Genomic DNA, 24,682 nt, shown 5'->3' on the forward strand with positions numbered 1-24,682 from the left:
CCGCCCAAGCCTCAGGTAACTGTTCTTTTTGCAAAAACAAGGCTCAAGATAAATGATGCATAAAGTTCTTTGAGATCCCTGGATGCAAAGTGCTACGTGACTGCAATCTTCTTTACAGCTAAGCTAAGATTGTGGCTGAGAGAAAGCCTAATCACTGCCCTGATGGTATGAACGTTTTAGCTCCCCCCCCTTCCCAATCTTGCTCAAGAAATCAGGAAATATTTAACTCAGTCTTAGACCCTCTAGCGAGCTCTATCTCCCATTTATTTATCTCACTCTCCGCACCATTTCTGCAGGGACCTAGAGAAGGGGGCGTGGCCTGCCTCAGAGGAGGGGCTGGGCTTCCCGGGGTAATTTGCATACAACACACCCTCTTCCTCCTATTGGCGGAGCAGCACAAACTGTATCCCCTCCCACCCCACTACCTAATTAACCCGCCAGCTCCCTTCAGTTCGGAGCCTCGGAGACAAACTTAACTTGCCTGGAGATTCAAGGCGTCCTCGGCCTCAGTGATTGGCCGGCGCAGCTCCCAGCCGGGTTCTAGTTGCTCATTGGCTGCGGGCTAGCGCCCCGGGGGCGTGGCCGGAGCTGTCCGATTGGCGGGAGGGGGCGGTACCAGAGCGCGGCGGTGGTGAAGGTGGTGGGGAGGCGGGGGCGGGGCCGCACTGAGGCGCTGCGGCGGCGGCGGCGGCGGCTGCAGCGGTGGCGGCTGCTCATCCTAGCCTGGCGGGGGCGGGGGTCTGGAGGATGGGGGCGGGTGGAACAACGAGCCGGTGAGGAGCAGCCGCCGCCGTCTCCGCCGTCGCTTTGGCAGCCGCCGCGGTGGTCGGCTCGGGCTGCGCCGCTCGCTCCCGGGCCGTCGCCTGCCATCCCGACATCCCGCCCGGAGGAGGCAGAGGCTGAAGCGCGGCCGGCGGCGGGGGGACGGTCAGGCCCCGCAGCGGCGCGGACGGCCGCAGTGACAGCCCGGCCCCGGCCCGCCGCCTGCACTCGCCCTCGGCGCCCGCAGCCACAATGAACCGGGGCAGCAGCAGCCCGTCGGCCGCCGCCAACTACCTGCTCTGTACCAACTGCCGGAAAGTGCTGCGGAAGGTACGGGCTCGGCCTGGGGTCCGGCCCGAGAGGGGGCTTCCTGCCGGCCGGCTCTCTGGCTGCTCGGCCTCGGGGCGCACTCTTGGGGCGAGGCTCAGAGCGATCCCGGGGCACCTTTGCTACGCCGAGACCGAAGAAGGGGGCGTGGGTTAGGGTGGAGGGTTGGGACTGCTGTTGCTTTTTATCTCCACCGGGACAGACGCTAGTCCCGAGGGGTTGGGGATATCTTTTTTTTTGGTCCCTGTGGTCTATTTTTCGGGTCACCTCCCTACCTTGCCGCCCCAGGCCTGCTCCTCGGACGGAGGGAAGGAGGGACCGGTGCGATCCTTCTCCCGGTGCTGTTGATGGAGCTCGGTGTGAAACCAGCACAGCCTGGTCTGGTCTTGAGGAGCCTGGCCCCTCTTTGCTGCGGCAACTCTTGCGGGCGTTGTTTTTGTTTATTCGGTTGTTTCTGCTTTCCTTGCGCGTTCCTTCCTAACACCCCCTTTGTACATTCTTTTGATAGTCGTCTTGTGCCTAGAGTTCAGTCCTGAAAGGAACTGGTAAAGCAGCTTAAACTTTATGCCCATGGGAAATGCTATTCGACCTCGCAGTTCCTCAGGCTGGGGTTGGGGGAGGAGGAGACTGAGGTGGACGTGGGTTATCCCACCTTAGCACCCCCTTCCCCCTCCCGCGTTGGTCCAGAAAAATCAGACGCACAATCAGCTTATTGCTTCCCAGAGTGACTGATAGAAAGTTTACTCCAGTATTGTTTAGCTTACTTGGCTTAATCGCTCCGTTAAGGGGGAAGGGGGGTGTGAAAAGATGTCGTTTTAGACCGAGAAAAGCTTTTAATCGGACTTGGAACAGCCGCCACTGGGTAATATTATAATCAGTTTATTCTTCTCCAAAGTCTGTTTTTACATTTCATTAAGTGGAAACATTAGTTGAGGTGCTTCTGTTTGTCCAGTGCAAATGAATTAAAATTGCTGAGCTGTGCAAATGCACCGGGACTGAAAGAGCGAGATGAATACGGCACCGTTTTTAGTCGATTTCTCTAAATACGGTTCAATTGGGATTGTTCCTTATATATTAGAAAGAAAGCGTGTAAGTAAGCAAGCTCAAATATTTGCGCTCTTTGTCCAAAAACTGTTTTTCTTCCTCTGTGGGTCAGGCCAAATGCCAATCAAAGTTGTTTTTCAAGCCTCTTTTCCCTGCAGTAGGGCTGCTGTTTTTTTTTTTTCCCTTCATTTGCGAGCATGAAGAAAGCAAAGGGATTGTAGATTTGAAGTTAAGCGAACAGTTAAATATGCCTTAAATTGTGGTTATTGGATATGTTTCTCTCGAAACAGATTTTTATTAAATGTGCATGTTGAGTATGTGCAGTTATTTTTTTCCATAAACTCTGGGATCAAATTACAGTTGATACTTGCTCAGCTCATTGTAGAGCAGCTTGTGAGAAATGTAATGGATCAGAAGTGCAGATCAACTTAGTTGAATGTTAACTCTTTCACTTCAGGGCCAGATGTCATCTGAAATTTAGCTTTTTTAAGAAAATAATGATTATTATTTCCTAACTTTAAAAGTGATGTTATGTCTTTAACATGAAAAAAGTGTTGTTTGAGACACATTTGATTAAACTTAAGCCTGGTTAAAATAACAGCTAGTTATTTTTTAACTGAATAAGGGAAAAAAGAGCTATCTTGACTTCGATTTTTTTTTTTTTATGGCTCTGGCGATGGTAGGCTAATAAAATATTTGGAGGTGATATTAGGCTTCAAAATCTATTTTTCTTTTGAGAGAACCATGGCTATGGATCTGTTACACTTTTGCTAGCATTTGAAACATCTTTATAGCTTTCTTTTAGCTTTTAAGAAACTATTTCTGTTTACCTGGAAAGAATATCCTCATTTCTAGCCATTATTAAAAGAAGTATATGGAAAATGGATATTCACCATTTTCATATTTTATAATTGCTGCTCACACTTCTGCCAATATTCTAGTTTTTAGTAACTCCAAGGTATTTAATATTGATTCATGCAGTAGCATGAAATAACTTTAGATGGAAATGGGATTGTTTGAACCAGTTATGACATGACTTGGCAACATTTGTAGCTTTTTAAGAGTGCCATTCTTAAGTGCTCTTAAAAGATATCGAGTGTTTAGCATTTTGAATTCTTCATTATTCTAAAAATAGCATGTAAGAGTTTATTTCTAAAGAGATGGCTTTCTTTTTGATAGAAACTATATAACTCTAAGCAGAATTCATCAATAACTCTCAAAATGTGATTCTCTGAATTTATCTTGTATTTTCCACTTAATAAAAGGTTCAGTAATAACCAAGTGAGTCATAGCATTTTGAATTTTAGTTCAGTGTCGTTTGTTCATAATGGAAAAATGAAACTCATGCACACCCAGTGTGAAGTACTCTTTGCTGTTAGAATCCTCATTAATGATGGGGGAAGAGTCACCTTTATATGTGGCGTGAAGCCGTTTTCTCTGAGTGGCTTAATTTGTTGCAATCTGTTGAATTTGGGGGGAACTTCGAAAGGAACTGGGTTCACCTTCAAATGAAATAATTTGGTTTAATCCAATATCTGAAAATTGAATTGTATATTGTATGAGAATCACATTTATTCTTAGAAGTACCTTTACAATTTTGATTCAATGTCTTCCAAAATAAAGAGACTTCTTTTTTTTTCCCCCCAAAGCCCCAGTAGATAGTTGTATGTCATAGCTGCACATCCTTCTAGTTGCTGTATGTGGGACGCGGCCTCAGCATGGCCCGAGAAGTGGTGCGTTGATACGTGCCCGGGATCCGAACCCCGGGCCGCCAGCAGCGGAGCACGCGCACTTAACCACTAAGCCACGGGGCCGGCCCTAAAGAGACTTCTTAAAATATTGAATATACCTAATTTGGTAACCTTATGTCAGTAAAAAAGAAATGGAGAAGTATGCCATACAGGGAAACAAACAAAAGTATCCTCAAATCTGTAACTCCTAACTTGCTATGTTATCAATGAAATAATTCAATAAAGTTTTTTTTTTTGGTGAGGAAGACTGGCCCTGAGCTAACATCTGCCAATCCTCCTCTTTTTGCTGAGGAAGACTGGCCCTGGGCTAACATCCATGCTCATCTTCCTCCACTTTATATGGGACGCCGCCACAGCATGGCTTGACAAGCGGTGTGTTGGTGCGCACCCGGGATCGGAACTGGCGAACCCCAGGCCGTGGCAGTGGAGCGCGCGCACTTAACCGCTTGTGCCACTGGGCCGGCCCCATTCAATAAAGTTTTGAATAAAAAAGAAAATGGTTCTATTTACTTTGGAAAAGTTAATGAGTTTTGAAGTGTAATACATTTTACTTGAAAAAATTCCAGTGATAAAACTAGGTAAATTTCAGAGTGGAGCGCCAAACTGCATTAAGAAAGGTAGGTAACTGTCAGACTGCCCATCTTCCGATACATAAAAGGTGGCATGTTACAATGTACTTTGAGCTTTGAGCAGTTAGTGCTACTGAAGTGAGTAAACTCCTCACTATGAGTTAGAGGATTTAACATTTAAAACTTCTTAATATGTTTAGGTAGATCCAGTGGTATATCTTTGTTGGTTATTACACTTTTCCACTTTGCTTATATAACCACTATTTTAACAACTTTTTGATGGTTTTATAACTGAAGTGGGAAAATAAAATTGGAAATATTAGATTGAACTATTTGAACCCTTTATTAAAGTCAAAATCGTCAGTTAATAGCAGTTTTATATGGTTCAACTAATAGAATGGAATTGCTTTGACTGGGTTAGTACTTATATTCTGCTTTGTTTAATCAGGTTTCTTGGGCCAGCCCGGTGGCATAGCGGTAAAGTGCGCGCACTCCGCTGCTGGAGGCCCCGGGTTCAGACCCCGGGCATGCACAGCTGCACTGCATGTCAAGCCATGCTGTGGCAGTGTCCCATATAAAATAGTGGAGGAAGATGGGCACAGATGTTAGCCCAGGGCCAGTCTTCCTCAGCAAAAAGAGGAGGATTGGCATGGTTGTTAGCTCAGGGCTGATCTTCCTCACAAAAAAAAAAAAAAGAATAATCAGGTTTCTTATGTACATATTTTTGATTGTCAAAAGCAGTTTTTTACTTAATTTTATCTTAAATGAACTGAGCAGGGATCAAGCAGTGAATTTATGACAGCAAACCATTATGCAGTGGTTTTCAAACTGCTTTTTATGGAGGCCTAAGATGCTTCAGTGTTCAAAACTGCTTGAGTTGGATTATATTTTTAAGTACATTTTAAATTATAATTTAAAAATACAGCTACCTAAAAATCTTTAGTTGTAAGATTTTTCTTGTGCAGGCCTTGAATTAAACTTGTTCTGCTACTGTTGTACATACATTTGAACTTTTTTGTTAATATGACATTGATGAGAAAGATTGCCATTGATTAAGAAGGCACTGGCCTTAAAAAAAATTTTCTTCCTGTACATATCTATTCATGTTAAATTTTTACTTGTGAGAACACAAACATTTTTATCAGTAATTGTTACTTTAAAACATTTATAAAAATGGTTGTTTTGTGTATTGTTATGTTTCATAGTTCAGGTCAATATAAGATTTCTTTTGTAAAAGGGATTTTGCTTCTTCCCCTCCCACCACCAAATAAATAAACTGCTAAAACATAACTGCTAATGTAGTATACTGGAAGCCACAAGATGTGCTCGCAGTTAGGTCTTGGATAGGTCTTTTAATTTGAGGCAAGTTAGTTAACTTCCTTGAAGCCTAGTTTTCTGTGTAAAATGTAGATCATTTCTACTTGTCTTACAGGTTGCTGCATAGCTCGAGAGAGGTAATGTGTGTTAAAGTACTTTGTAAGCCATAAAGTACAACTATAAATATAAGAAAGAAAAAAACTAGCCTATTTATTTTCCGTATTCCCAGAATACCTTAGTTCTTTGTGTGTTGTGGCAATATCTTTCACTACACACTGAGTGATTTGGTTAACCTTTGCTTGTTTGTCCTGTGTAATTATTGCCTGTAAATGAGAGGTAAATATACTATACTTTTAGTTAGAATGATCAACATACTGATTTTTGATTTGGTATTTCTATTTGTATTCTATCCACCCCACCCCCAATAGTAATCCAATGTTCTGCTTTTGGTTTTTCAAACAATTAAATAAAATAAAATTGCCTTTTGGACACTTCAGCAAATGAGGGAAATTGGTATTTGGTTTGAAAAGACTAAGCGTTAAGGATGATTATGATAAATAGAAGTGGGGACAAATTTAGGGAAAAGCAAAGAGTTTTTAATTATTTTAATTTAGGAGAAGAGTTATAGAAGTAAGCATCTCTTAATCTTTTCTCCCCGTCTCTTCATCTCTTTTTTCCCTTTTGAAGGGATTGGGCTATAACTTAGGTTTGTCTAGACCGTCACAATTTTTAGAGTGCTTTCACGTTATCAGTTGATTCTCACAAACTGAGAAAATTTAAGTGGCATAGCCTCTGTCATACAACTAGTAAGAAGTCCATTTAATTCTTAATACTATTCTATATTTATTCTATAATAAACGAAACTGTTCGAATTGTCCCTTTCAGTATTGAGGCCATCAGGGAATATCCCCACTCCCAGCTTCAGCATCTGCGGAATGCCTATGGGTACCTGAAACTCTCCAGGTACTATTAGTTGGGAGTTTGAATTTTAACCACTCTTTGACATATTATTGCAGATCAACTGGAGGTGAAGGAGAAGAATTAGCTGGCTATTTTTATTATCTCTGTAACGGTTGTTTGGTTAATTCCTTAATAAGATAAAGCAGCAGTTCTCAAATATGATCTTTGGACCCTGGGGGTGTTCAAGACCTCTTCAGGGGCTCTGGGAGGTCAAAACTATTTTCATCATCATACTAAGACTTTATTGCCTTTTTCACTGTGTACAAAAGCAGAGGAGGTAAAACTATGCTGGCCCCTTTGTATATAGCCAACGTAGGGGCACGAAACAGTCACCACTGTATTCTTCACTGCCATACACTCATAGTGGGGAAAAAGGTGCCCATTTCACTTAAGAATGTCCTTGAAGAAGCAGTAAAAATTTAAATTTTGGCCCTTGAGTGTCCATCTTTTTAAAATCCTGTATGAGGAAATGAGAAGAGTATAAAGTGTACAGCAGACTACTTGTCTCTAGGGAGGGAACTTGTGTGCTTGTAGTTGCGGGTTGAACTAGCACTTTTTAAATGTAACCCCGTTTTTACTTAAAAGAACATCTGTCCAACAAACTTCGGTTATTTAAACTTGGGTATTTGATAAAAATTTTCTAAAAAATGAGTAATGTGACCCTGAAAATTCAAAGAAAAAAAACTGACAATATTCATTGCCAGTGATAAAATTAAAGCTTTCAAGGAAAAATTAGAATTTTGGGAAATGTGTATCTGACACCATTAGCACAAAAGCTTCCCAATTCTTAAAGACTCTCCTCTTGAGATCAAGGGTTATACTAATGGATGTGGTTTTTTTGATGCTGTATAACAAAATGTGTCAAAATTTGGAAGATCTGCATAACTTAGTGAACCAATATCTTCCAAATGACCAATGCATGAGGACATTGCTACTCAGGGTCTTTCTTTCCTTTTCAGCTAAGAACCAACCACTTAGAGCACAAGGGACATAATCTTTGCCATCTGACCATTCTTTTTATCTCTGGCAATGAATATTATCAATTGTTTTCCTTGAATTTTCAGGATCACTTTGAGAAAATGTTTGTCAAAATCATACACGAGTAAAAGATCCACTCAAGGTACAAGATAGACAAATGGATTTTAATATAATACAGAAGGTTAAGTTTACTGATAGGGCTTTAGATTCCACATTGCAACTAACCTTTAAGAAGCTGTACTTGTCGAGTTTTGGTATACTATCAAAGAAGAATATTCATAATTATCTCTTTCATTTTCCAACTGTATATCTGTGTGAGGCCAGATTTTCCTCACATATTTCAGTCAAAACATCACAACAGGGGGCCAGCCCTGTGGCGTAGTGGTTAAGTCTGGTGCGTTCCACTTTGGTGGCCTGGGTTCATGGGTTTGGACCCCACGCGTGGACCTACACCACTCATCGAGCCATGCTGTGGTGGCAACCCACATACAACATAGAGGAGGAGTGGCACAGATGTTAGCTCAGGGCTAATCTTCCTCAAGCAAAACCCACATACAACATAGAGGAGGATTGGCACAGATGTTAGCTCAGGGCTAATCTTTCTCAAGCAAAAAAAGAGCAAGATTGGCAACAGGTTTTGGCTCAGAGTGAATCTTCCTCACCAAAAAAACAAAAAAAAAAACCCCACAAGATTGAATGCAGAAGCAGATATGAAACTCAGCTGTCCTATTAAACAGACATTAAAGAGATTTGTAAACACATAAATGTCACTCTTCTCACTACTTTTTTGTTTTGAAAAAGTTTTCATAAAAATATGTGACTTATGTTAATGTGTAATAGATGTACTATTATTATTTTAAATGAATTAATAGACATTTAAAAATTTCTTGCTGTTAATTTCAAATACAGTAAATATTGACAGTTATAACCCACTAAGCAAAAGCTCTTTGGGGTCCTCAATAATTTTAGAGTGTGAAGGTGTTCCAAGACCAAAACATTTGAGAACTGCTGAGCCGGAGTTCCTGACAGCAGTGTATGGTACATATAAATATACAGGCATACCTCGGAAATATTGCAAGTTCCGTTCCAGACCACTGCAATAAAGCAAATATCTCAATAAAGCTAGTCACATGAATTTTTTGGTTTCCCAGTGCTTATTAAAGTTATGTTTACACTGTACTGTAGTCTATTAAGTGTGCAATAGCATTATGTCTTATAAAACAATGTACATACATTAATTAAAAAACATTTTATTGCTAAAAAATGCTAACCATCATCTGAGCCTTCAGTGCATCGTAATCTTTTTTGCTGTTGGAGAGTCTAGTCTCCATGTTGATGGCTGCTGACTAATAGCATTTTACCCACAGTATAACTTCTTTCAAAATTGGAGTCAGTCCTCTCAAACCCTGCCACTGTTTTATTAATTAAGTTTATGTAATATTCTAAATCCTTTTTTTGTCATTTCAACAGTCTTCACCAGGAGTAGGTTCCATCTCAAGAAACCACTTTCTTTGCTCTTTCATAAGAAGCAGCCTCCTCATCCGTTAAGGTTTTATCATGAGATTGCAGCAATTCAGTCACATCTTCAGGCTTCACTTCTAATTCTAGGGTTTTTTGCTATTTCCACCACATCTGCAGTTACTTCCTCCACTTGTCTTGAACCCCTCAAAGTCATCCATGAGGGTTGAAATTAACTTCTTCCAAACTATTTTTAATGTTGGTATTTTGACCTCTTCCCATGAATCACGAATATTCTTAATGATGTCTAGAATGATGAATCTTTACCGGAAGGTTTTTAATTTGCCCAGATCCATCAAAGGAATCACTATCTATGGCAACTATAGCCTTACAAAATATATTTCTTAAATAATAAGACATGAAAGTCAAAATTAACTCCTTGATCCGTGGGCTACAGAATGGATATCGTGTTAGCAGGCATGAAAGCAACATTAATCTTATTATACATCTCCATCAGAGCTCTTGGGTGACCAGGTGCATTGTCAATGAGCAGTAATATTTTGAAAAGAATCTTTTTTTCTGAGCAGTAGGTCTCAACAGTGAGTTTAAAATATTCAGTCAACCATGGTGTAAGCAGATGTGCTGTCATCCAGGCTTTATTGTTTCATTTATAGAGCACAGGCAGAATAGATTTAGCATAATTCTTAAGGGCCCTAGGATTTTTGGAATGGTAAATGAGCATTGGCTTTAACTTAAAGTCAACAGCTGCATTAGCCCCTAATAAGAGAATCAGCCTGTCCTTTGAAGCCTTAAAGCCGAGCATTGACCTCTCCTCTCTAGCTATGAAAGTCTTAGATAGCATCTTCTTCCAATATAAGGCTGTTCCATCTACTTTGAAAATCTATTGTTTAGTGTAACCACCTTCATTAATTGTCTTAACTGGACCTTCTGGATAACTTGCTGCAGCTTCACATCAGAACTTGCTGCTTCACCTTCCACTTCTATGTTATGGAGATGGCTTCTTTCCTTAAACCTTAGGAACCAACTTCTACTAACTTCACACTTTTCTGCAACTTCTTCACCTCTCTCAGCACTCATAGAATTGGAGAGAGTTTAGGGCCTTGCTTTGGGTTAGGCTTTGGCTTAAGGGAATGTTGTGGTTGGTTTGATCTATCCAGACCACTAAAACTTTCTCCCTATCAGCAGTAAGGCTGTTTCACTTTCTTGTCATTCGTGTAGCACTTTTAATTTCCTTCAAGAACTTTTTGTTTGCATTCACAACTTGGCTAACTGTTAGACACAAGAGGCCTAGCTTTCGGCCTGTCTTTGCTTTCCACATGTCTTCCTCACTAAGCTTAATCATTTCTATCTTTTGATTTAAAGTTAGAGATGTGCGACTCTTCCTTTCACTTGAACACTTAGAGACCATTGTAGGGTAATTAATTGGCCTAATTTCAACATTGTTATGTCTCAGGGAATAAGGAGGCCCGGGGAGAGGGAGAGAGATGAGGGAACAGCCGGTGGGTGGAGCAGTCAGCACACATACAACATTTATCGATTAAGTTTGCCATCTTATATGGGCACACCCCAAAACACTAGCAATAGTAACATCAAAGATCACTGATCACAGATGACCACAACAAATATAATAATAATGAAGTTTGAAATATTGCGAGAATTACCAAAATATGGCACTAAGTGAGCAAATGCTGTTGGAAAAATGGTGCCGATAGACTTGCTTGATGCAAGGTTGCCGCAAAACTTCAATTTGTAGAAAATGCAGTATCTGTGAAGCACAATAAAGGGGGGTATGCTTGTAATTCTCAGGAGTGTCAATGAGGGGAAAAAGGGCTAATACTACTGACAGAAAATATGGATAAGGCCGACCCACTCACCTCTATTCTGTGTGGGGATTACTTGCTGCCTAGCACCTTTTCAGTGACATCCTAGAAGCTTCTCTACTACCACAGAAAGACTTAAGCTAACTAGAGATGATCTTTCTCTAATTTTGTGAACATCTCTTTGCCTAGTAGAAACCAGGGAGGGAAAAAACCAAAGCTCTTTGGCTTTGAAGGAATGTTCTCCTTAGCACTACGCAACAACTGAAGAATGGTCAGATCCAAAGATTATGTCCATTGGGCTCTAATTGGTTGGTTCTTGGCTGAAAAGAAAAAAAAAAGGCCCCGAGTAGCAAGGTTAGCCTTTTTTTCTTGAAAGCTGAGAAATGTGGGAGAAGCAGCAGAAGAAGGGACAGGAGTCAGAACAAAGAGAAGTATCAATGTAGACTACTGATAGCGAGCATTGTTATAATAAAGGAAAATAAAACCACCACTGTAGACAGGAGATAGGATAGCTCTGAATGTGGGAGTCCTACATACTGCCATCTTCAGAGGTTTAGATTATTTTCCACTTTGTGTGTGTGTGACGGGGGGGGTGGTGGTGGTACACTGTACACAAAAGCCATGGCAGCCAACAACCACCTGTAATTCAGTGTGGTCTTGAAGGCATGGGCATAAGGATCTACTTAACTCTGTATGATTAGATCTGGTGAGATCTACAATACCTACCAATATCTAAACTGTCCCTTAGACATCACTGTGATGGGAGTGGGGATGGGGGAGGAGGTGGAATTCACTATATATGGTAAAAACATTGCCAGGCCAAAACATTTAGTTATGTGTCCCAGTTACCTTAAACCTATAAGTAGATGCAGTGTAAACTATTTAAAACTATATATCTTATACCATCTAAATTTATAGTTAACATGTAGAATTCCTATTTGTCTTTCAAAAATTTTCTTCAAAACTCTTGTGACAACTCCAAACAGCCTTTCCTAATCTTCATACTCTTTTCCTTTTCCCTCTGTCCTCAGGACTGCCATGCTATCCAGTATACTGCATTTATTGCACTTAGCACATTGAATTATAATTAACAATTTACATATATCTTTCCCCTACTAGGTTGCCACTTATTTGGGATCTAGTTAATGGAAAGTTTATTTTTAGCAAAACAGGATTTTGATTTAAAGATATATTGGGCTTATAAATATTGGTAGTATATTTCTATTGGATACAGTATAATCTAACTAATAAAATGAAAACTTTTCTCATTTTCCAAACTCTGTCTGATATGTCTGTTCCTTACAGCCATATTTTGTTCTTTTATCTATAAGGAGCACTTCAATAGCAATTATTGTCTTTGTGACCATGGGAATGTTTCAGTTAATATCATACCACTTTTGGAGGGAGTTCTGATAGGAAGCAAGAATGTTAGTCTACTAAGAGGGTCAGGACACTGGCTTTGCTGCTGGTCCTTCTCAGAAATGTGAAATGGCCTTGCTTTGGTATGGGCACATGCTCCACCTCCTGGAATCTGCTAGTGTTCTATAGGGAATGGCTATTTTAGACTAGAAATCTTCAAACTTCCAAGATTATCTGTAGGCCTCTTCCTAAGGTTCCAGTTTCACCACAGAATTCTGGCCAAGCCTTCCCCTCTTCCGCTTCCCCCCAAGTCCCTTAACTTTGGAAGTCTCCCAAGCCAGCTGTGATCTCCTGGGCCAGTAGGCCCTCCCTTAGGAGCTGAAGCAGAGAGTTGTTCGTAGGCCTGGATTACCCCTTAGCTGGCTTTTACTTTTTAGATCTACCCAGAAGTGAGTCATTTATTGGTCTGTGGGCCAGGGTATTGACTGCCCCCCGAGGGACACATGAATATTATGGGATATTCAATGGTGGGTTGAAATACCTTGCATTTTACTACTCAAAGCTTCTAATAAGCTCAAAAAAAAAAAAAAAAAAGCTTCTAACAGGCATTTTACCTTATGTTTCAAAAAGAATGGGTTGAATATAATATATATGAATATATATTCATAATATTTATGAGTAAGTGTGACCAAGTATAAAAATGGCTGATTTAGGGCCATATTATTTCTTGCACCAGAGATTTCTTAAAATATATATTTGAGTCAGACTTATTTGCTCTACTAATTAGTAGCTACTTGTAATGGAGGTATATGTTCTCATTTCTAGAGATATATTTTATTTTTACATCTTCCTCTATTGCAAAGATGCAACTCGTCAGTTGGAAAAATGAAATCTCTCTTTTCAGTTATAGATATATGCTAAATATTTAGAGAGGTCAAATATACCTCATGAGTAACTAAAGCTGGATTTTGTGGAAGATTATTGTAATAATCAGAGACTGTCACTCTTGGTTTTGAAATACATTTTATAAAATCAATAACAATAGTAGCTTCTACTGAATACCGCCTGTGTGCCATAGATTGGGTGAAGTATTTAACCCATACATGTGTATCACATTTAATCATCACAATGAACCTATAAAGAATATTACTTATATTTTATGGATGAAGAAACTAGGGCTCAGAGAGCTTTAGTTACTTGCTTAGGATTATAGGACCAATAAGTGACAGACTTAGGATCTGAAACCAGGTCTAACTCCAAAGCCTTGCTCACTATAGAGGTATAAACACTGCATTTCCATACATTGCACGTTTTCTTTATGCAAAAGGAAAATATAAAATTAATGAAACTGAATAGGACTTGATTATTCAAGAGATTAATAGGGGTGATTTCGTATTCAGATATTATCTACTCCTTTATTTTTACATTAGAAATGCAGAATTTTCTCTTTATAAGATTAAATCAATTGAGAAACAAATTGAAGTTCTCATTGATTGAACAGTTTTGACCTACCTAGTTAACTCATTTATCTTTGTAAATCTCTTGTTAGTTATGTGACTGTTCTTTCCTAATTCCAGGATATATTTTTCCTAATTTCCTGGCAAACTTTGGCCTACTCCTTTTGCCAACCAGTCATTCATTAGTTTGATAACATTGATTCATTCAATACTGCTATAATATCTGTGACAAAAGACACTGTCTAAAAACATTTTGAGTTTAAGTATTGTATCTCTTGACCTCTAAGAAATGTTTTCACATTTTGGTAAATTTTTTTCCGTAAAAAAAGAGTTATTTGGGCCGGCCCCGTGGCTTAGCGGTTGGGTGCGCGCGCTCCGCTACTGGCGGCCCGGGTTCGGATCCCGGGCGCGCGCCAATGCACCGCTTCTCCGGCCATGCTGAGGTCGCGTGCCACATACAGCAACTAGGAGGATGTGCAGCTATGACATACAACTATCTACTGGGGCTTTGGGGGGAAAAAGAAAAAAAAGGAGGATTGGCAATAGATGTTAGCTCAGAGCCGGTCTTCCTCACAAAAAAAAAAAAAAAGAGTTATTTATGAAGATAAGAAATAACATGAATGCTCATTTTCACCAGTCATTTTGGCTTTCTGTGTTGAGGCAAAAATGATGGTAAAAGGAAGCAAAGAAACCCTGAGACTGGTATCCTTCCACTGGCCTTCCTCTACCTACACCCCCTGCAATGCTTGGTCTTCAGAAGAGTCTGCAGTCTTACAGAGGGTTTATGTTGGGGAGAGGGATTTGTGGGAAGATGTGGTTCTGCTCTTTGTAAATTAGAAACTTGAGAGTTTTCCATAGGAACACAGTAAGATACCTAGTTAAGTTCCAGAGTATTATCAAAATTAAAGATATATTCAATAGGCATTTACTGATGAGCCTGGCAACCTAGCCACTAGGTATGACATGGTTTCCAGGGAAAAATATATCCTGAAATCTAAGTAACTGCTTCACTGGAGGCTGTCTGTCCTAACTTGTGTACTTAATACTAGAAAGGGTAATGATTTTGACAAAAGATACTTTTTAATATGTTCACTCCGAGAATATGTTTGGTTATTGGGTCTAATAGGAGAACGGCGTTAGTGCAGTTCCATCCAATGTTCAGGTAGGAGTTCAAATGAAGAAAGGGATAAAAATTGTGATAATCAGGGTGTTGGGATAACCAAAGGCTAGCATCAAGCTGGCTTATCCTTGTTCACTTTGTACTGACTAAATAAGGCTCTGGCCATACAACATGGTGCATTTTAAGCTGGGTGGCATATTAGAATTTTTTTTTTTTTTTTTGAGGAAGATCAGCCCTGAGCTAAAATCCATGCTAATCCTCCTCTTTTTGCTGAGGAAGACCAGCTCTGAGCTAACATCTATTGCCAAACCTCCTCCTTTTTTTTTCCCCCGAAAGCCCCAGTAGATAGTTGTATGTCATAGTTGCACATCCTTCTAGTTGCTGTATGTCGGATGCGGCATCACCATGGCCGGAGAAGCGGTGCGTTGGTGTGCACCCGGGATCCGAACCCGGGCCGCCAGTAGCGGAGCGCGTGCACTTAACTGCTAAGCCACGGGGCTGGCCCCTGGGTGGCATATTTTTTACTAGTCGTTGTCTTTAAGGTAATATAAATTTAAAAAATAGTCAATTTTAACTCTCCAGAAAGTTTCCTTTTTATATGAAATTAGGAATTTAACTTGTGTATCTGAATTTTTTTGGTATATATTAATAAAGGAAAACAAGCCCAGCAAATTTACTCCACTAAAACAGAATTAAAATAAAACAAAAATCACCTAAGCTAAAGCTACCTTCACACTTAACCCCAAGTAATGTTTCAGATTCTTTTATTTAATCAAAACTTTTTTGTATAATGTATTACTTGAAATTAGTGAATTCTCAGTTGGGGTGTAGAATATCTATTGTGTTGTAGTTTTATTTTTTAATAGAGTATGACTTATATAGTTAATAATCTTGTGAGATATTGTTTCATGTTGTGTAGCTATTAAAATAACTATAAGGTCTAGGTTCTAATATTCATTAGGCAAAGTGCATTGTTGAACACTCAAGATTAGTATGAATTCTAGTAAGTATTCTTTTGATTATGCAACAGCCTACTTAGTATTTAATAGGGAATGAGGGAAAATATATATTTAGGTAAATAGAAATGTAGAAATGATTCTCTTTTTTTGGTAAAAGTATATACATTGCCATTTTATGCTTATTCTGTGTCTCAATGCTCTTACTCTTTCATGCCCTTCATATTCTTAAGCAGGCAAGAAATGTAAAGGCTGTTAACGTTTATAAACCACTCATGTATTATACAAATATTTTTCATTCATTTACTTGTTCATTCAACAAACATTAAGTGCTCCTACCTGTTGGGCACTGAAAGAACACAGAGTTAGAACGTCAGGGTTCTTGCCTAAGCAGTGTCATGAGTTGTGACATACATCTGGATCTCACAAAGAGATCTTCAAGATTATGCCCCTCACTTGACAGATAATATAGAACAGGGTTTGGCAAATTTTTCCTGTAAAAGTCTAGATAGTAAATATTTGAGGCTTAAGTAGGCCTAAATAGTTGTGTCTGTGACAACTATTCAACTCTGCCTTTGTAACATGAAACCAGCCGTAGACAATTCATTAAAGAATGGATGTGGCTTTGTTCTCATAAAACTTTATTTATGGACACTGAAATTTTAATTTTATATAATTTTCATGTCTCGTGAACATTCTATTGATTTTTTTCAATCATCTAAAAATATAAAACCCATCCTTGGCTCCCAGCAGTACAAAAAGAGGCGCCGCGTCGCGTTTGGTGACCTCCTGCTAACCTGGTATAGAAGAAAGTACAAGGAATTTGGCATCAAAGGCGTAGGTTAGGTGACCTTTCTAAATTGTGCTTTGCCCATTATTAAAATATAGATAGTAACAGTACCTGTTAAAAAAACATTTTCTATGTCATTCTAACTATACTTTCATTGGTGTGCAAAATTAATCAAAAGCTGATTATGTAATAAACACCATCATTTTTGTAAAACCATCTAATTAGAATGACCTATTTAGTACCTGGATAGATATAATTTGGATAGATCCAAAATAAAACTTTAAAAAATCTGTAGATACTAAATATGCTTGAAAGCCTATTTGTCAGGTCATTTGGCACTTATAAACAGTGTTTTTTACCTTTTACGAAGTTGTCACACCTTGTTTGATTTCAGTAGAAGTGCCATTATGTATTCCAGAGCCCTACATTTTAATTAGTTACATTTTGAGAGTTTTCCAAAACCCAATTTATATGAATGGTTTGGATTGATATGTTGTCGTGCAAAACTAGTCACTTAAGAGTCTGAATGTGTTTCATGCCGGTCAGAGTCCCCTTGTTAGGACTTCAGATCTCTGTCATTCATATTTTCTTTAAGGTCTCGAGTGAGGAGAATATATGGCAGTTTCATAGACATTCTTTATGACTATAGCTAGGCAGTACAACAAGCATAGTAGTTTTCCTATAGTAAATAATTTTCAAGTATTGAACTCATTGTCTTATTCCATTCAAGTCCTAATTCCTTAACTGTCTTCTTCAACCAACATTAACATAGTGGCACTCAAGAAATGTGTCATAGACTAAGTGAAACAAACATACTCCAGAGCCGACAAGAGTAGTACCTGAATGCAGAGATACATGAATGTTGGTGTTGGGGAGTGTGTGTGAGGGGAGGGTAATTCAGTGGAAACAAACCCTCCTCTGGTGAACAGAAGTGATGGCTGTCAATAATTTAAAAATGGAAAATCATTTGTTATTCAGGATACTTTTTATGGAGGTGAGCTTTAAAAATTTCACACTGAGCATTTAATCAGTGAATATAATGAGGCACCATTCATCCAGGTTGCATGTTTGTAAAAGCATCAGTATATGATGTTTTCCATGGTTGGGAACTAATGATACCCACAGCAATGACATAGCCAATGCAAAGTGCAAGATTCAAACCCTATTCAAGCAATCAGAATTTTCATTGAAATGAAGATTGACAACTATGCATTTCAATGATGTGTGCTTCAAGCTAGATCTGGTAGGGAGTTCTTTTGACCAAATCTTGTTATGATTGCATATTGTTATGATTATATATGAGAGAATTAAGTGAATTAAAGAATTAAATAATCCAAGCATTGATATGGATGATAATTCTTATCCTGTTCTCTTTTATCTGATGAAGTAATCACTAATGGGATGCACTTGGTTTTAAAAAACAAATTCCCATGATGTATAAGCAGCCATTAATGGAAAGTATTTTACTTTTAATCGATGTTAAACTTTTAAAGGTAAGTACGTGACATCTATGCCTCCTTTACTAATGGTCTTTATTAAAGCTATTGCAGAGAAATGTTTGTCACAATGGCAAATGGAAAGAATTGATAATTATGTGAGTACCTTGATGATAAACTCCATTTGACTTCAGATATTTATAGAAATATTTAGATTTTTTAAAATACTGGGTATGAGACTAACTCAGAATCCTGCCATCAGTGTGCTACCAGATGTTGCATCATTTTAGAGTCCCACTAAAATTCGAACCAGTTGTGGCAGTGTGCATTTAGTAATTTTAGCTTTTAATAAATCATTGTGTTATCATTCATGAAAGGTACTCTGATGTCATAAAAGCGAAGCAATTTGTTTTCTAGAACTCCTAAGTTGTCCATCACTTTTTCAGTGAGAGGTTTACATTTCATGACCATAAAAGAGGAGAGGAATGCATTGTTATCATAAAAGACCATTTCCTTTTATTCTGTCTTTATAGTCATTTTAATGCATTTTAGTGTTTACGGATAATTAACTATTTGACAGAGCTGTAAAGCACTTGAAAACTATAATGTGCTGTCAGTTGTAGATCAATCAATTCAGGATAAAGGATTTCTAAAATGAAGGTGTAAGTCAGTGGGAGAACTAGATTGGACTCACAGAAACCTGATACATACCTTTTCTGGAACATGTGTAATGCATAATTGGTTTATAGTTATTTCTAAGAAAAATTTACATTTGAATACTGAGTTCCTCTTCACAATTTTATAGTAGATGCTTGCTTTTTAAGTCCAGTTGAACTCACAGGCAGCACAAGCCATTTACTGCTGGTCAGGGATTTATTTTCCTGAATGTCATTGTAATTCACAGCAGTTATCCAACCTCTGGATAGCAAGTTTTAGGAATTAACTTGGTCTTGATTGAATTAGTATCCTTTCCAAATTGCTATGATTGACTGTTCCCCCCCAGAGACTGAAGGTATTGTTTTATTTAAAATGGTTCATTTTGGGAAAGATAGAAGTAATTTATTAACAGGGAATAACAATTCCATAAGCTAATAAGATTGTTTAATGTCTAGGACAATGGTTCTTGAAGTGTGGTCCTGGACCCAGCAGCCTCAGCATTACCTGGGAGTTTGTTAGAAATGCAGATTTTTGGGCCTGCCCCAGACTTGCTGAATCAGAAATTCTGGAGGTGGGACCCATCAGTCTGTATTTTAACAAGCCCACCAGGTGATCCTGATGCACTCTAAGGACTGAGAACCACTGATCTAGGATTATTAACCAAACGCTTTTACAAGTCAAAATTATATACATCCATTTTATTTTCAGTATGCATTTTCAGTTATTTGAGAAATATGGTAAAAAAAAAAAAGGAAATTGTTTCAAATTAAATCAATACTAAATCCCTACTCTGTAGATAATAATGGCAGTACCAGCTCTAGAATCAGGAAGATTCCTTTTGCCTGTTTTAAATATATAGTTATAGACTTGAGATCTTCAGACACAATATGCTCTCAGGTTAAGAAAAATATAATGTCTTATTTTACTGTTGCTAGATTCTGAACTTCTAAGGAAAAAAAGAAAGTTGGGTTTTGGAAGCTCGCTTATGACTGAAATCAAGTGAAAATATCTCTTGAGATTGCTTGTTTACATAAGAATAAGTGTTTTGGTGCTAACATTGGTAGGCTCTGATGGGTCTTACCATTTTAGATTATTTTTATTTCAAGGAAGATTGATATTTTAAGCTTTCATGGAGAAGAAGATTATCTTGGACATTTTTTTTTCCTTAAACATAATGAGAAGTGATAATATTTGTCCTAAAGACAGGTTTAGGATTGATACATTATATATATATATTTTTATTGTTTTGAGTCTCTTAGACAAGATTAAATATGCATGTAAATTATGAGTATTCTTTTTCACCTATAAACTGGTAGCTTACTCTTCAATTACAAACGGGGTGTTAGAAAGTCACATCAGGAAGCCTAAAAATTAAAACAAAACAAACCTAAGGAATGTATATTATACATGGGCCTTAGATAAATCAAAAGGATAAAAGATTGCTCTTTGAAAAGAAAAGACTATTTCAGTTAGTTGCAGTTCTATTGAGGATAGTGAATAAAAGTAATTTTATTTTGCTATTTGGTTGCATCTAATTTTGAGGTAATGGGAGTTTTCCTCATATTGTCTCTAGCTGAAGCTAAAATTTAGCCTGTGTTGATTTTACTTAGGAAAAATAATGGACCGTATTAAGTTGCTCCCCCACCCCCAAATTCCCTTATGTGTTGGCTGCCCCAGAAGCATATGTAATGAATTAATTCTAAACCATGGAGAGTGATGCTTTTCAATTGACCACTTTTCTATCCTTTTTCTGTGAGGAAAGGATTAATATAGTACCTTAAATAGAACTGTCTCCATGGCAATGGGCAGTCAGCTTTTGACTTTGAGACTCATAAAAAAGGAAATTTTAAAAAGCATTTTCATGGTCTAAAATAGCAGTGCAGCAAAAGTAAGGTGTGAGAATATTTCCTGTCACTTATTACATGACTGATTAAGCTAGCATAGCATATCTTTTTTTATATAGCCCTTTTTATCTGAGTATTTGAAAGTGCTATACAGCAGTTCCTTCTAATTAATGAGTGGTAATTATTATCTTCAGATAAATAGAAAGCTTGAGAAACTCAGATATAAGCTTAGGATTGTGGCCCATGCCTGAGAAAAAAAGAGTTTCCTAGCTCTGGTTGTAATTTTATTCTCATAAAGAATAAAAATACTGCCTAAATTATGGGTCATACTTGATTATATTTAAACAGAATTATCTCTGGAACACTGGAAGCAATAACAAGATTATGCCAGTTTTTTCTAACTGTTTCCTACAATTTTGTGTCTATGGATCACTTCTGTGTAAAAAACTCCGCTGGCAAGCTGCTTCCCTTGTTCCCTCTTACATCCACACCCACGTAAGAGTGGTGGGTTCTCACCGCTGGGTCAGTGAAGAACCAGTGAAGGTCAATGAGAGTGCTGTGTATTAGGGGTTAAAGAATAAGACCATGTTATCCTTTGTAATCTTCTTTTGTCCTTTTCTTTTCTATATTTATTTCCTCCTTGACCAAATCATATCTCAATATAGGGTTAATTTCCAGTTGAATCATCTCTTACTTTTAAGGTATCATCAGTAGATGCTTAATACTCTGAGGTCACTGTTAAGGATGGAACTGGTTAGACAAATAGTGCAACCTAACTACAGTGGAGTACTGGACAACTCTTAGGATGTAGATCTATGTTTTGAAGTGAACAGATGTCCATAATAGGTAATTGAGTGGAAAAGCCTGTTTTTTTTTAAAGGATATGAAGTTTTTCATTTTCATATTTAAAAAGGTAAAAAGATATAGAAGGGTGAACTCTAATAGTATTAATTTCTGGGTGGTGGGATTACTGGAAATTATTTTTACCATCTACTTCTCTTCCTTGTCTTTTGTTTGTTTTAACAATAAATGTAGATTTCATAAAAATTTTAAGAGGTGTTACTGTTTTGAAATAATAGAGTAGAACAAATAATTTAAGTGAAGGATAGTGCAGAGACCAAATCCAAATGAGATGGTAAATTAAAGACACATTGAGATAAAAACAAAATCTCATAGATTTAATAGAGATCCGTAGAAGCTGTGGGTAAATTACCAATGGAATAATGTGTGTGTAGGTGGCTAATGAGGACTCCCATGTGTACAATCTGGAAATGAATGAAGGTATTACAGCTGTCTGTACAGCATATTCCTTTATGTTATCATAGCAATCATTCCAGGATTTCCCTTTATTAACCTGATGTACTTATTAACATTTAATCAGAAAATTAGTTTTTTCTCTTTAATTTTGAATTCAAAAGATAGCTACAATTGTATTGCTCTACTGTTATGCTGTATGGTAGATAAGACTGTATAAATTTCAGGAATTTATCAAATATGTAATTTGAACATTGTATAATCTAGAGATGTTATCGATTAGACCCTGAAGATAGTAAAAGATGGTTATTGTATGAAATAATTTAATTTTACAGTTATTTAATATTTACATTCTAGGGTTTTTGAAGAATAAAAAGGTATACAGAATATGACCTGGGTTTTAAAGAGCTTACTCTGTGGTTGGAGAGAAAGATATTTTCTAAATAATTATGAAGAGAGGTAAAAATGGAAAACATTATATCCTTTTGGCTTTTTATAGATATGCATAGATTATTATTTATCGGTAGCAGTTGTGAAGGTATGAATAAAGTTTCAATCATCTGAATACGCTACTGTGTGGAAAAGGATAGTTAAATATTAAATATTAAATAGTTGTTCTTATTGTCAAGGGAGAGTAATATGATCTTGATGACTTTCTGCATTTTTAATCATTTTTTTAAATCTAAATTTTAATTCTTGAAAATGATCATCTACTCATTATAGAGTATCTATAACCAACTATTTTGTAAATTAATGTTTCTCACTTAAGTGACTTTATTTGCCAATTTTATTTTTCATTTTTAATTGTCTGGGTCATTTGTTGTGCAAAACATTGAATTAAGGGACTACTGTGAGCCAATTAATAGTTTTCTAAATCCAGTCTATTCTCTAAATCTTTTTTTTAACTTGTTAGATAATGTTTAAACATTTTGACTAGTTAGATTGTACTTTATGGACTCAGTGTTGCATAATTCTAATGATAGCAAATACTTATGTAATAGACAATATGGCACTGTTTTAAGAGCTTTTCAGATGTTAACTCATATATAATATTCTCATTGCCTGTTTTAATGGCCTCCTATTCATCCCATTGGTGAGGGATGGATTCCCAACTTTGGGTCATGGGGATGACCAAACATACAATGCCCAACATTGGACAGATGAGATCAACAGTTTATTAGTTACATATACTCACAGCCTGAGGGAGGAAAACACTGCATGCCACCCAGGGCCATATGGAGGTTGCACTCAGGAGTGAACAATCAGGGGCTGTGGGAGAGAGGCTTTGTAGTATCAAGAGGGTGAGGTACCCCTGGTTCCTGTGGGAATCTGTGACTGACTTGTTTGACTAATTCCATGGGCTGGTAAGGAACTGAAACCTGCTACTCAGGGATAAGCAGGAATTGTACCTGGTCCTTTTGATAAGGGGAGTTGTTTGGCCAGGGACCTTATCCCCATGAGCAGAATGGGGAGGGGAACTTGCAGTTAGGCCATTTGAGGTCTTCCCGATTTTATCAGATGTCAAGGCAGCACATAATATTGAGGCTTAATTTTAGGTTTTACACTGTACTACCCTGTGAGGTAAGTACTGTTATTGTCCCCATTTCATAGATGAGGGTATGAACTATGATGAGGATTGAAACTATGATGACTGTGCCCCTAACCATTTTCTTATATGTTTGCTTTCCCTTAATCTAGATAGCAATTCTCAATACCCAGAAATGAAAGCATATAGAAATTCAGTGTTTTACCCCCATTTCTATCTCATAAATAGAAATGAACTCCTTTAGTGTTTGTATTACTAATCGCCAAGGAGTTTTCATCCAAGTGCCCTGATAATTTTATTTCATTTCCTTTTATAAGTCTATAAACTCTAATGTAGGTAAATACATTTGCATTTCTTGATTGAGAGTTGCTAAACATAGTCAGTATCAAGAGAGATGATAGATTTGGTTTTCCTCTTCTTAGAGCCTTTCACTTAAACAGAATAAATATTGAAATAATTTGGATTTTATTCTGTCTAGCATGGAAGGGAATGGTCTTTTGGTCTTTATTTCTAAAAGCTAGTGTTTCTATGAGTAACTTAACTATATTTCTTATAAATATGAATATAAAATACCTTTTGGTTGATAGAAATTTTGCTGATTTACTTGATTACAACTTTGGAATTTGCAAACTTGATTTGTCCTTATTGTTTTTAAAACATACTTTATCTATACACCAGGAAGTAATTGATGATTATCTTAGGTATATATCCTATTTTTTCTTTTTTAATTTTATTTATTTATTTATTTATTTTTGTTTGTTTGTTTTTTGTGAGGAAGATCAGCCCTGAGCTAACATCCATGCCAATCCTCCTCTTTTTGCTGAGGAAGACTGGCCCTGGGCTAACATCTGTGCCCATCTTCCTCCACTTTATATGGGACGCTGCCTCAGCATGGCCTGACCAGCGGTGCCTCGGTGCGCGCCCGGCATCTGAACCCGGGCTGCCAGCAGCGGAGTGCGCACACTTGACCGCTACGTCATGAGGCCAGCCCCCAGATCATCTTCATAACTCACAAGCTGCTTCATCACTCATAAGCTGCACACCTTCCAATACTCACTTTCATAAACAACTTTCCTCAAAGTAATGTGCCATATTTATTGTAATATTTATGTATTTTTTTAAACAATTTAACGTGTGAAACTGTGGTACAATTTTTTATTAGATGCAATTTTTTTAGTGTTGTGCCCTTAACTTCATTTTCCCCATAAGCCCTGTGGGTTTCATTGCATGATTTTGCATAGTGCAGTGATTTTTTT

At 37.8% G+C, this 24,682-nt stretch overlaps 1 protein-coding gene across 1 annotated transcript in view; it reads left to right on the top strand.

Moving 5' to 3' along the window:
• The first annotated feature begins 801 nt into the window (after window positions 1-801).
• The window catches only part of SESN3 (sestrin 3), a 69,575-nt gene continuing 45,694 nt past the window's right edge, over window positions 802-24,682 (top strand). The window contains exon 1 of the mRNA XM_058545382.1: window positions 802-1,092. Within this exon, the coding sequence (XP_058401365.1) occupies window positions 1,015-1,092 (78 nt within the window). The 5' untranslated portion in view covers window positions 802-1,014. The remainder of the gene's footprint in view (window positions 1,093-24,682) is intronic.

This window comes from Diceros bicornis, chromosome 7 (genome assembly GCF_020826845.1).
Source record: "Diceros bicornis minor isolate mBicDic1 chromosome 7, mDicBic1.mat.cur, whole genome shotgun sequence".
NCBI lineage: Eukaryota > Metazoa > Chordata > Mammalia > Perissodactyla > Rhinocerotidae > Diceros > Diceros bicornis.